General features: G+C 36.3%; 1 protein-coding gene across 7 annotated transcripts in view; it reads right to left on the minus strand.

Annotated features, from left to right (window-relative positions):
* Window positions 1–11,083, minus strand: part of BEGAIN (brain enriched guanylate kinase associated) — a 161,400-nt gene extending 150,317 nt beyond the window's left edge. For 5 of the 7 annotated variants that reach the window (XM_064659170.1, XM_064659169.1, XM_064659166.1 and 2 more), the window contains exons 1-2: window positions 10,960–11,083; window positions 7,858–7,987 (exon numbers count right to left, since the gene is read on the minus strand). In XM_064659170.1, the coding sequence (XP_064515240.1) occupies window positions 7,858–7,908 (51 nt within the window). In that variant the 5' untranslated portion in view covers window positions 7,909–7,987; window positions 10,960–11,083. Of the gene's footprint in view, window positions 1–7,857; window positions 7,988–10,959 lie in introns of those variants that run through there. The other 2 variants (XM_064659174.1, XM_064659176.1) reach the window with 2 other exon arrangements.
* Window positions 11,084–13,517: the final 2,434 nt, after the last annotated feature.

Consider the following 13,517-nt stretch of genomic DNA (forward strand, 5'->3'; position numbering starts at 1 on the left):
GTGCAATTGCAACTACTGCTCTGGAGACATACTAACATAATGTATCAGTTCAAGGTTTGCCAGTTCAGGGTTTCAGACCACGCCATGCTCCCAAAGAACAATTTCCCTTTGCCCTGCTTCATAGGCATAAATGCCTTTTCCTCAACCAAACAAAGAATCTCATAAGAAAAAATTAAAAACATAAATATTTTTACCAGACCATAGAAAAAAATTTCAGCCTTTTTCTCTTTCTTTTTCAGTTCTTAAGTTGTTTGGTTTGGTTTTTTCGTTTGTTTGTTTGTGGTTTTTTTGGGTTTTTTTTCCCCAGCACATCAGTAAAAAAGTTATCAATTGATGTGTATTAATTCCAGATGCACAAACGTTAGCAACATTTTCAGGATGTCAGAGATCTCACTAATACTTAAACACACTAACAGAGCATTCTTCTTTAGTGTAAAGATACCAGAGCAAGTTCTAAACTAGTGAGCTTAAATACCTGAGCAACCTCTCACAGTGCTCTCTTCGTCTTTTTCAACCGTGCCTTGACGGTTCATATCAAGCTGACCTGGTTATATATATACTTCATTGCAGTGCAGAAATACTTTTCTTGTTTGATTTTGTAAAGTCATCTTCTAAGACCATTCCTCCCATATCTTCTAGAGCTGGTTTCTTGAGCTACTAGAAGTAAACACTCCATGTTTGTTCCTACCCTGGAGAAAACTTTGTGTACATAGTAAAAACCCACCCAGGAAGATAGAAACACTTTTCAAATAGTCACACTAATCTAAAAGTATTTGTCACATACCACCCAAAGAAATTATTTGAGAGAGAGCTCACCATGCTTGTACTTCTAGGAAGAGATGCAGATTTTGTGGCTGGTATATCTTTGCTTTTAGAAATCATAATTTCAACAGGCAAGCCAGATCTTGTTCTGCATGAGACACCATTATCAAATGACCTGAGAGAAGGAGTTGTATCCAGGGACAATGATTTCTCTAATCTGTGTGTTCGTGCTCCAGCCACGATGTCGTCACTTCTCAGAGTCTCTAAGTCTACTTCTTCATGGGTTTTCCCATCTAGAATGTTCTCTTTCCAGGTTTCAGGAGACTTTCTCTTAATATGAAAATCATCTAGACTTCTCACACCAGATGGAAAGGTATTTTTCTGTTTAGCAGCTCGGTATGCCCTCAGGCTCATGGGATCAAGCACTCTGAAAGTAACTTCATTAATAAATTGAGAGAATTTGAGTTTAGCTTCTATTTTTTCTTCCACAACAGACAGTGAACTTGATGATCCTTGGCTCACTAAGCTCAAGTCAGATGCAGAGGAACTGCTTTTCTTGTGAGTCTTCTTCTGCCTCTGGAGCTTTTGGTTTGTGTTTCCCACTTCTGCTGGATACAGACAAGAGTGTTCCAGTCCGTGAGTTTTTTCAGCCCCTTTCTGACAGTGCTTTGATCGATGGGGTCGATAGCCTTCATCCTTATTTTTGCTTTTAACAAAGCTTTTAGCTTCTGACCTTGCACTACCCTGTAACTCAAAGCTGTCCTCACTGGAGCTGCAGCGTTTTGAGTAACTGTTCATCGTCAAATCTCCAGAGAGTTTCCTCTCTGCATCAGCTCCTACTTCTGGTACACGAGCGGCAGTGGATGCCCTGCATGCCCTTTCTTCATTCACCCTGCCAGCCCTCTCTTGCTTGGCTGGTCTTCCAGGCACAGCACCCTCTGGCTTAACTGGGGAAATGGAGCCCTTTGACAATGACCCCATTTATTTTTGTGTCTGTATGTCAGCTGGTGTCAGTGAAAGGGGTTCCATAAATCCTTCTTTATCTTGTAAGACAACAGGCATGTCTTTGGAAGGCGTAACAGTGCAGCTACCACAATTTGTCCCATATGCATCCCAAATTATATATATGTTTCATAATTAGATCAATAGCACACTCTCATAATTTTAATTAGACATACTAATGAACAGAATCTATAGGACATGCAAATTTTCCAGGGCATTGAGTGCTTAGTGGATGAGCATGGGCTTTCATTGATCCAAAGCAACATATGATATATTCCTGTCTGTTGAACTGGAAACCAAACTACCATGATGTGGATCAATTCTTACTAAGTAAAGTCTGGGGTGGTTCTGTTTCAGGGCTTTTTAAAATCCAATAGTAGAGAAGGTCATGCTATATTGTCCTAATACTACTAGTGTTTGCTATTCTATTAGAAAAGTTAGTGACAAATCTGCTAGACACAGAAAAGCAAAGAAAACATGATTCTCACTTTCCACCTGCTTGTTCTTGCCATAATTTTCATTCTAAAGTAATTTTTAAAGGTTAGAGTCCAAAGCAAGCTGCAATATTTCAGCATTGTAAATGACTTTGGACTAGTAATGACAGGTTATTTCAGTACCTTGTATGTGAAGTTCTTCTCATTATTGACTATCTTCATAAGCAGGCAAGCCTGACCTGTGAAGTGCAGAATTTCTATTTTTGGTTTCTATATGCAGGAATCTAAGGGCTTGTTTAAGTGAGGTTAAAGTCTATAATCTGACTTTATAATCAGTGTGCATATTTGTAGCATCCCAAAGATATGCTGCCACTGGAAGTGACAAAAGAATGAATTGAAGTGAATTCAAAAGGGTTTTTCTGGCTGTTTTTGTATCTCCTTACTTTAGCATAAGCACGAAAGTAAGTGATGTAACCATTTTTGTCTGGTGGGATTCAGACTCTGCTTACATCACTGCCATTGCCACCACCATGGCTTTCTGACTGATGACAGGCAGCAAGTAGAGAAAAAAAAAGAGAAGAGAATCACAAGCAGAAAATTGAGTGACCTCCCCTAAACACTGAGACAGGGGGACATGTGGAGGACCCCTGGAAGGGATTGAGGATTAGAAAAAGGTGGCAAAGAAGAGGGCAAAATGTCAGTAAAGAGCACATTTAAAAGTATCATCTGTAGATCACAGGTCAACAGCAGCTTGAGCTGAAATATAGTTCCATGAACTTTTGAAGCAGACATTTAGGTCCCTCATTACAAGGCACTTTACCCACTGCATAATAGAATTTATTGTCTCCACGTTGGTAATTCCAACACTCATTTAAATCATAGTTCATAAAAGCTGCTGGAGTGTTGCAAATCTCTCAAATTAACATAGTAAGTACATTAATTTTGCAAATAACAGGGGGACATGAAGATCCTTTTAACACATCAGAAATCAATTCCTTTTACTGGAATTACTTCCTGAAATGCTTCCATATTTTCTATGGGACTATGCCATTCCATTGTACGCTACAAACATTATCCTGATCACAGAGATAATGTGGATTAAAAAGCATAAATCCTGTTCCCACTGTCTTGTTTTAGATGAATTTATTCCTCTCTCACTTGAATGTGAATGTTGACAGCTTAAAGGGCTGGAAAATGCCTTCAATTGTCAACATAAAGATTTTCATGACCTTTTCAATGCAATCAGGGAACAATAGAGCACTACTCTGCTCTTGCGAAGCCAGAATGTAGGGATTTTTCACCATGTACAGACTTTTACAAACTTAAGGTTACTCATTGAAACAAATAGGATTCACAAATATATTGGGTCTATGCTGATGTATCTTAGGTCTTCTGCCTTCCAGATCCATTAGAGCTTGGCAAAGTGTGAGTTCTGCAGTTTTAATGGACTTTATTAATAATGCCTGTTTCAGAAACAGAGCAATCCTCATTGTTGAGCCAGAACCTGTAATGACTTGTACATATTTGGAGAATGGCTTTTTTATTCATGAGAGATTGGGTTCAGTTGTACAAGAACAAAGCTATGTAAACTGCCAACATAAATTCAGCTATCCATTGCATATGTGCAAATTTTAAGGTATGAATCAGAAGACTGTGGTACAGTCAACAAAAATGGACCATAAAATCCTCTTCTATTGTCAGGAATGAGCCCATTTGTTCTGAAATATTTCATTTGTATATAAATAGGAAAAATGCCAGGTTGTAGGTTATAGGTAACACAGGTAAGGTACATAGTACTTGTGGGTGTCATATACTGCTTATACTGCAGCTTTTCTTTCTTCAGATGGTTTCTGCCTAGTGACTCTAGACATATGACACAGAAATGTTAAATTATTAAGAAAAAACTTATCAACAGCTGAAAAATGAAAAATAATTCTTCTTACTTAAATGATATAAATCTTTTCCCAATTCAATCTTGGTTGGAATAGATGTTATCAAAGTTTATTGTAATAGTAACTATTCAGTGTTCTCTCTTAAATAAATTCACCAAAATATTCTCTAGAGACTACCTGAATCACAGAAATTATTTCCACCAGTCATAGGTATAAAGGGAGAAGATGAATATTAAAACAAAATATGTTTAAAAATTTGAATGTTTGATATTTTAAACGTTTTTGTAATGATTTGATGTTCATGATTTATTTTCCATATGTTAAGTGACTTGATTTTTGAAGACTTCAAGTTACTTTACCTTACATATTTAAATGTCTTTGAAGACATTGCTGATATAGGGTATTTCTTGTGCCAGTGCAAGCAGGTATGTCTGTGAATGGCAATATTTTGCTGCAGTTGTCTGAACGGTACTCTTGGAATAAATACCTTCAGAGAGCTCAAATTCTTCTGTTATTTATTGCTACAATATGCCTCTGCTAGGTGGACGCTTGCCAGATTTCTAACTTCTTCTAAACCAGTCATATTAACATTAAAATAAGCTTAAGAGAAAAACTTATACATTAATTTTGCCCTACTTTAGAAATTGTGGGCACAATTGTTGGAATAATACAGTATGTCTGTGCAAATCAACTGAAGACTGTCTGATCCAAGTGACAGACTTTACTGTAAATAAGTTGGCAGTTCTGCCATTACCTAGTTCACTGACCTTTGATCAACACCTGAACTTTTCTCTGTAGCTACCATTAACTGAAGAAATTAGGAAAGGACTGACTTTTTCTATGCATTAGTACACAATCCTGCATAATGCAACCCTGATCAAGGTGACATCTCTAGATACTGTCAAGACTTGCTCATAAGTGAACTATTTCCAGGGACTCAAGTGGATACTGTTTGCAATTTTGTGTGGAGTAATGGCTAAGATGCTCTATTCTATTTTAGTGTTAAAATAAGAATATAAACAGAACAATACTGATCTGTTCCTGATAAACTGACTGTTGAATTTGGAACATTTATAACAGAATGATTGATAAAATCACAGCTTAAATGGGACTTTCATAATTGTTCAGTATTTCATTTGACAAGACTGAAGCATTCCAGGATTTGTCTAGTAAACTTGTTACATAGGAAAACACATGAAGATTTTCCTAAAGGTTAATTTAGGCTTACTTATACTCTGAGTGTCATTTTGCAAAGACATTATTAGAAACCTGTGTATTTTGTATAAAAATGGAGCATAATGGAGTTACCTGCAAATATGACTTGATGCAATGGAATTTTTCTACAGTCTGAAGATTTTAAATTGTAAGTTGAATTTTGTGGGAATTTAAAAATATATACATATATTAATTCCACCCTCCCTTTGAAATAAAATCCCTGGTTTTTAATCTTCAGGAGATTTTAACTTTTGCTAATTGTATGAAAAGCAAGTACAAGTTGTCTTGTACTTGTGGCAATATGTTGTTATGACAACTGGAAGTTTCTTTGTGTAGAGATCTGGAAGAGATGATCATTTCTGGGACAAAGCAGATAACATTTTTCAACATTTTTAGTACTAAAGACACGTGCAAAGTTTCTGCATATCTAAAATTATGCCTTTTGATAGATTAACAATAATATCTTCAGCAGATATCTACATTAGAAAAATCAAACAAGTATAAAGGTTTTCCACATTTTGAGATTCATAAGAAAGCTTTAAGTTATTAATGGAAAAAAGTAAATCTGATTTTTAAACAATATTGAGGTATATTTTAATTACAGTTAAGACTGATTCCAGAACCTTTTATAGCCAGTGAGTAGAATCCAAGATTTTGGATTCTAGAATTTGTAAGAATAGTGATTCATTTCAAAGTACTCAGTTTGCCCTACAGATGTGTACGTCCCTCAGCTGAAACTCCACTCTTAAAATAGCTATATCCCAACTCTCCCAATGCCCACTTGTTCAGATATACTCTTCCCTCCTGCCTTTAATGAAAATTTTATCGCATCTTATCCACTCCTCTTCACACTTAATACAGTTAATTTTGAAGTGTTTTATGGGACCTTTTAGTTTTGCACTTCAATATATCCCTTTAAATAATACAAATGTTCCCCTCTGTGTTTCTTCTAGCAGATGGTTACACTTTCTTTTCTGTAATGGTTGCAAAATACAAATTTGCTTTTCATACAAGGTTGTCTAGTCCAGTGTTATCAGCAAGACAGTGTTAGCTTAAATTCTTCTCAGCATTGTTCTAGTTATTCTCCAGAAAATCTATCACATTTCCAAATTAATAGGAATAATTTCTATTTCTAGGATGCTAAATATTACATCCACCCTTTTTGTTTCCTTTCAGAACAAACAATTTCTAATGGAGCAGAGATTCAGTCAGTGTTGTCCGTATTCATTTTGCCTCACCAGATTCCACTTGAAAGGTTTCAGTCCTAAGGAAAATGTCAGCAGACATTTGCTCTAACTCTGTAGGATCCAGCTGTCTTCAGGACCAGTAGAATGAAAGTTCAGTTCTTTTATTTTAACGTGTGACTGCTAATGAGTTCTTCCTTTCTCAGTTGTTGGTAGTTCTGTATCATGTAATGACAAATCAAACGTTGAACCTGTCCTGTCACTATTAAATCAGTCTGGATTCTTAACAAATGGTAGGTTTTATTAGCATGAAAAGAGGTGAAAAGGTACTGTGGTGTCTTACAGACCAAAGACATTTAAGAAACTCTTAAATGCTTCTATGCAGGAATCTGCATAGCGGACAGTGCATCCTACTTTGCATTTAAATTCCTCTAAATTCTCATTAATCTACTTTTCCAAAATGATGAGGAAAACATTTATCTGTTTTACAACTACAGAGTGACCAAACACAATGCAACAAACTCCTGTGTCATCTTTCTAATCAACAGTAATAAGTCTGATTCATTTAATTTACAACTGTATACTAGACAGAGCTCTGATAGGCCTGTAAGAAGTGTAGAGCATTAAAAACATTTTTTACTATGAATCCTTCAGCACCCTGAAAACAGAGCTATTGTTCTCTGACAAATGCTACAGCTGCAGTAAAATTAGAGACAGCCACCCAATTAAAATGCAAGCTATATTTATAGCTTTAAAAATAAATTAAAAATTAAGGAAGAGAAAAATGTAAGCACAAAGTGTTTTTATGTACCAATTTTAAATTTCTTTTAAAGCAGTTCAACAGTCCATTTGACACAGGTCCTTACTGCATTCGGTACCATATTGTTAGAGGACCTTCCATTACTGTGTAAGCAGCCAAATTAGTAAGAGTTGTAATCTGTTGGCTGTTGTGTTGTCAGCTCCCTACCAGTAGAAAATTGCACTCTGGACACATGTTGCTGTCTATATTTTTAAAGTATTTCAAAGAAATATAAAAGGCACTTGTAACATTAGATAATGAGATTTGGTTACCCTCAATTACCAAGGGACTTTTTCCCTTTCATTCTCCCATGAAGAGAAATTTTACTCTTGTTGAGAAAAGCCAGAGAAATGAAGCTGCAAAGTTAGACCAAGCTTCAAAGCATATACACCATAGTTTTTTCTCCATGTTGGAAGTTCTTAGCACTAAAAGCTTGTGATGTCACCTGCCTGAGAAATTTTTGTCCCCATTCAAGAAAGATAGAGCTTCTTAGCTAACAGAAGGTAATAACATTTGTGAATAAGTTTCTTTATCAGGTTTGTGTTTAGTGACCAACCGCGGCTGCGTACCTGTACTGTGAATGAGTCCTCAAAATGCTTCCTATCCTCTGCCAACATCATCTTTTTCTTGCTCAGTTTCTGCTTTAGCCAGCTGCTCCATGAGCTCTTCTTCACACGCTGTACCGTTTTTGTAGCCGTGCTGTAGGATGGGTAGAGCTGTAGGTCATCTGCATTACACTAACATTTGATTCTCTGTCTCCAGTTCACTTTGTAGTTGTTTGGTGAAAAGACAGTAAAATAATTGATCCTTCTGAGAATACACAGATGAAGAGTTTCTTCCACTGCTCCTTGAAAATCTGTATTTTTAGGGAAGTGTCAAATCCTTTGAATCTAGTCTTTAAACCTGTCCTTCTTTGAGGTAGAATGTGTTATGTGGCTTTCCAAATTTGTTATGCCATTTTCCTCTCCCCCTTTTCTCTTCTTATTTACCACCTCTATTATTATTATTATTATTATTATTATTATTATTATTATTATTATTATTATTATTATTATTAAAAAGAGGATGAAAAATATAAGGAAATTTAAGACAGTAGAGAGGAAAAGTGAGTGGAAGAACGGAATTAGTTTCTCATGGAATAAAAATACACCTCCTTTTTCTTCAGGGGGAATGAAAATATTTCCCACCCGTTAATTAAACTATATTTTAAAATTAATGATATTTTATATACCAGTTTATTTTACTTTAATCCATTCCTAAATTGATACTGGATGCCACAGTCTGCAAGGCATTGCTGTCTCTGGAGCCATATATTGTCCCTTTCTGATGTGATACCACCTTACTGGTGAATTAAAGCTACCCAAAGACCTTCCTATTGATGCTTCCAGGAGTATTGAAGAGATCTTTCAGTACAGCACTGTTTTTCTTGTCATCTTTTTTTATATCTGCAGGAATATGTAATTCTGCTAATTAAATGTTAAACATAGAAGAAAGTGTAAGACTGGAAGGTAGGTCTTTGTTAAACGTATAAACCACAAAGGAATAAGATGTTGCTATGATATTCTCTCTTTTTTTTTTTTTCCTCTGTGTCCAGTGAGTTTATTCAAATTAGTGAATTATGTCTTAGACTAAGTTGTTCAAGAGCATAATACAAAAATTCACAGTTCTTTGTAGCAGGTCAAATCCCTAGGTACTTTGACTTTCATAAGAACGATTGACCTGTAGTAAGTTTGTGGGATTTCATCAGATAATTCTTTCGCAAGATTAGGAAATCACAAAGTTTAAGGAACAGGTGAGCTTTTTCACCTAGGCAATGCTATCTCTTTAATCACGAAGTCACCATTTCCCCTTGAAGGCCTCCCAAATGCTGTTCTCTTCCTCTTTCTCCCCCTAGCAGTCTGCCTCAGAAATAGTTACCAATGATTGCCTCCTCTAGTTGATAAATAGAAATAGCTGTGGAAATGATCTAAGCATGTTAGTGTGATTACTACTCACTGATGTCTCCTTTTGTCTTGTAGGGATGGTACCATAAATTTTACTATTTAGGAACTTGTTATAACTATGCTATGTTTTCCTGAGATTTTGGGAAGGGCTGTGGGATGTCTGCCTAAATCTCTCCTTTACTGGCTTCTAATTTATTAGGCTCTTCAGAGCTGGCCCTTGGGAAGCTTAATGTTGCTTGCAAAAGGATATGTTATTGTTCACCATAACTGTAACATGGTAATTTTGTTTTCTCTGTTTCCACTCTTTATCTCTCCACATGCACAATCTGCCAAAAACTTTCTATTTCTATTACACAGTAAATAAAGAAATGGTTGTTCCAGTTCCATGCTTCAATATGTCCTGGAAAAGTTTGCTTAAAAAAAGCTTGCCTGCATATAAATTAGTTGGGTTGGCAGTATGTTTTAAAATTTATTGTTATGGGTAATTTGAAAATAACTGAAAGGAATACATGGTAATTTTTTGACTGCTGTTGTCATGGGTTTCTGTGGGGTGGATAACTTGAGCAGGAGGGAAGTATTTATGTAGTTTTCTGTGGAAGTTAACTAAACAGTTTGATTTTTCTTTTCAAAATATTTTTCCCCAAATAAAAATATGATAAATAATGTTTTTGGAGGTATTGGATATGTTTGTGCTAAACGTTTCCAGGGTATTAGTACTGGAGCTGTAATGTCTCAGACACAGCTACAATACAGTTCTGCTGAGTCCTGCAAACCTGCATGTTTGCAATGGGTTGCATGTCATGGGAATAGATGCTAAGCAGCTACGACTAAACGAGAAAAAAAAAATGTTTGTTTGCATTTGGTTATGTGTGTGTTTGCATACCAAATGTAAAGGTAGCCCTGTGCATTGCCTGTTCCTAACTCCTTTCTATTACAATTGCAATTTCAGCATGAAGAAAAATATTGTTATTTATTTTCCTTCCGCACCCATAGTCCCACCTAATTTTAATATATTAAAGAGACATGTCCATCAGAGCTGTTTAAATACTCTTGCAGAAGCATGCTACAGTATGTGGTGTTTGTTTTGGAAAATGTTGTGCATTCATGTTATTTTTCTCACAAACAATTATTTCATCTATGTCGTGTTTAGCAATGTTTGACTAATACTTTGTATAATTAGGCAAAGTCATCCACTATATATATGTTACTTCATCATTTAATACAAACATGAGGTAGGCTTAAAGTGTACATATTAGCTTTATTAATATTAATGCCACTATCTGAATTTTTCCTTTCTTGAAGATATAAATTATTTTGCTATTTTCATACTTAATGGCCAGTAGCATATTCAGAATACATATTCCAGTTCTGATGAGATCAAATAGACATGTTCCATGATGTGCATTATGCAAATGAAAGATACATAACTCATTTAAAAAAAACCTATAATGACAGTCAATTATAAATCATTTCATTAGCTTTTCAGCACTGCAGCTTTTGGAAGCTTCATCCATATAATTTGCTGTCTTGTACCTTAATGTATTAACTCCTTTTAAAGACAGTAATGTCTGCCAAATGAAACAACAGAGCATTTTAATTCATGTTTAAAGCAGGCATAGAGCTGTCATATTGCAGCACCACTAATTCAATGCTGAAGACTTCTTTACTACCAGGTATGCATTTTAAATGAAAAAAACAAACATGCTGTTAAGAGAAGGCAATACTTACTTGAGGAGGATTCTGCAAGCTCTGTTCTGCTAGTCCACAGACTGAAATGATGGAGCCAGATTTAGAAGTAGCTTATTAGGTGCATGCTGCTTCAACAGTTACAGCTTTTCTTTTTTTTTAACTGAAAGATGGAATCGTTTTCTTTTAATGAAGCCAGCATAAAATGATATGCTGTCCATGTTGCTATGAGAGACTAAACTTGCAGAGCAAAGTCAAGCAATTTCAGAAAACTTATCAAGGGTCATTCCCTATCAACTTGCCACTGCTTTTCCGTGTAGTCACAAACTTTAACAGCATCAAGGAAGATCATGGCATGTCACAAATGCAGGAAATTACTAGATAGTCATGTTCACTTGAGACTGAAAGTGATTGAGTCAGTATTGTTTGTGAATATAAGCAGAAAACTGGGTAAAGCCAAAATATTTCAAATTGGAATACCCACTGAATTCTCTTAAGAGGGGACAAGGCTTTGATTACACTCAATCTACAGTACCTGCTACTATCCTATGCTCTGGATATGTTATGTCTAGAGCTCCAACCCTGAGAAAAGAGTGTAGGAACCACACCCAAGGGATCACACAAATGTGAAAAATGTTGTATTTTGTTTTACCTTTCATATTTTGTGAGAAAAAGTATTGGGCATCACATTTTTTTGTGTGTACACAAACCATTGCAAATATAAAGACATGCAATTATGGTTATAAAATGATCCACGTATATCTATATATTTACTGTATAAAACCACACAGTATTGGAGTTTTAGTGATGTCAAAACATTGCAATTATAAAGATATGTAATTATGGTTATAAAATGATCCATATGTATCTGTATATTTAATATATAGAACCATACACAATTTTGGAATTTTAACGATGTCACCATTTTAAGTATTTAACTCTTTTTGTTAGAAGTCTGCCTGTGGAAAGCCCATCACAAATATGCACATGATGGCCCAATAGTGAATGATATCTGCAGCACTGCACTGCATATATAAATTTAGCCCTGCATTTTGAAACATTCAATTTTGTCTTTTGTCCAAGGATGCTTTCAGACAGAGAGAGACCTCTGATCTGTTTGTCAATTGGGAATTACTCTAAGTAGTCATGTTTTGGCTTATCCTGATTTGGTTTGCCCAAAAGACTGGATCTTTCATCTCTAATGTGGAAACAGGTGAACTGCATGCATCATTACCTTGCAGGTGAACTGCTCTGCATCATTACCTTGCCAGCCTGAGGTGGGAGATGGCCAGTGGTAGCCACACCCCTATGCCTTGACTTGGAAAAAAAAGAGGTGTCAGGGGATGGGGAAGGAGAACTGGTTACAGTAAATTATTGCACTTTTGCTCTTGAGTTCCTATCTGCATCCCAGTCAGAGTGGGCTTGCTCAGGAGCTTCCTCTTACAGCTGTCAGGAGATTTGGGTTTATTCCCACTAAGTTTTGATCACTGAACAATGTGCAAGAACTTGGCTGTTCAAGGAGGCAGATCTTCACAGCATCCCAGGGGCAAACTTAACAGCAGCACCTTCCTTCCACTAGAACAAAAACCAGACCTTGCTTCTTGAAAGACCATGATTAATGCCTCTGGACTGACACTGAACTCAAATCTGAGAAGAAAGTTCTGGAATCCATCACTCATTGCTTCTAACAGCTGCAAGGTACAGACATTGAGCAGAGATTTGTAGCTCATGACTGCTGGTGTCTTCATGAGTAGAATGACTCCTGTAACCATAGCATCTTGTAACTGCATCCCTACTTGTGTTCCCATTTGCTTTAACTATGATATGGAAAATGGCTGCTCTTTATTCTGTTTGGCTTTGTGATTTTTTGGGGGGTTGGGGGGGGGGGGGGGAAGGTGGTGGTGGGTGGTGGTAGTTTGGTTGGTTGGTTGGTTTGTTTTTTGGTTTAGGTTTTTTTTTCAAAGCAGCAAGACCACTGCATGGCTCTGTAACTAGTCTTTCCAAAATAAGATCTTTTGACTAGCAAATTCTTCTCCTCAAGCTCCTTTATATCTGAGAAGCAGACTGGTGAGTTCAAGCCAAATGCAAATAGGTAGTCATTATATGCCAAGACCTCCATGTATGGGAAAGGGAGAAAGACCATTGCATTTTTTTTGAGAAATGGCATTTCTTCCATTGTGACTTGACATGAGAGGAAAGGAAATTACTTCATTTGCAGACTTTACTTTAGCCACTGACATACCTTCAACTGGGAGATCAAAGAGCCAAAATGTTGGTCAGCCCTTTGTGCATACCTCTTTTTCCTTTGGATCTTGCAGGTTTAAAAGTGTTTTTCCAGGTGTTAGTAGTCAACTCCAACTTAGCCAAATGGAATCCCTGTTCCGGTTTCCAAATGAAAGTAGGGCAAGGCAGAGGAACTCTTCATTGAACAAAACTTCTGTCATGAACTACAAATTACTTTTTTCCCTACCTCCTTTTCAATTTCTCTATCTTCTTGGCTTGTTTTTCCTTTTGCACACTCTGCTGTGCTGTACCAAACAAGTCTTCTTTCAATTCCTGTCCCTCTTTGAGCAGAGCTTTCTCCTTAATCCATAATCCTA

This window comes from Pseudopipra pipra, chromosome 6 (genome assembly GCF_036250125.1).
Source record: "Pseudopipra pipra isolate bDixPip1 chromosome 6, bDixPip1.hap1, whole genome shotgun sequence".
Taxonomy (NCBI): domain Eukaryota; kingdom Metazoa; phylum Chordata; class Aves; order Passeriformes; family Pipridae; genus Pseudopipra; species Pseudopipra pipra.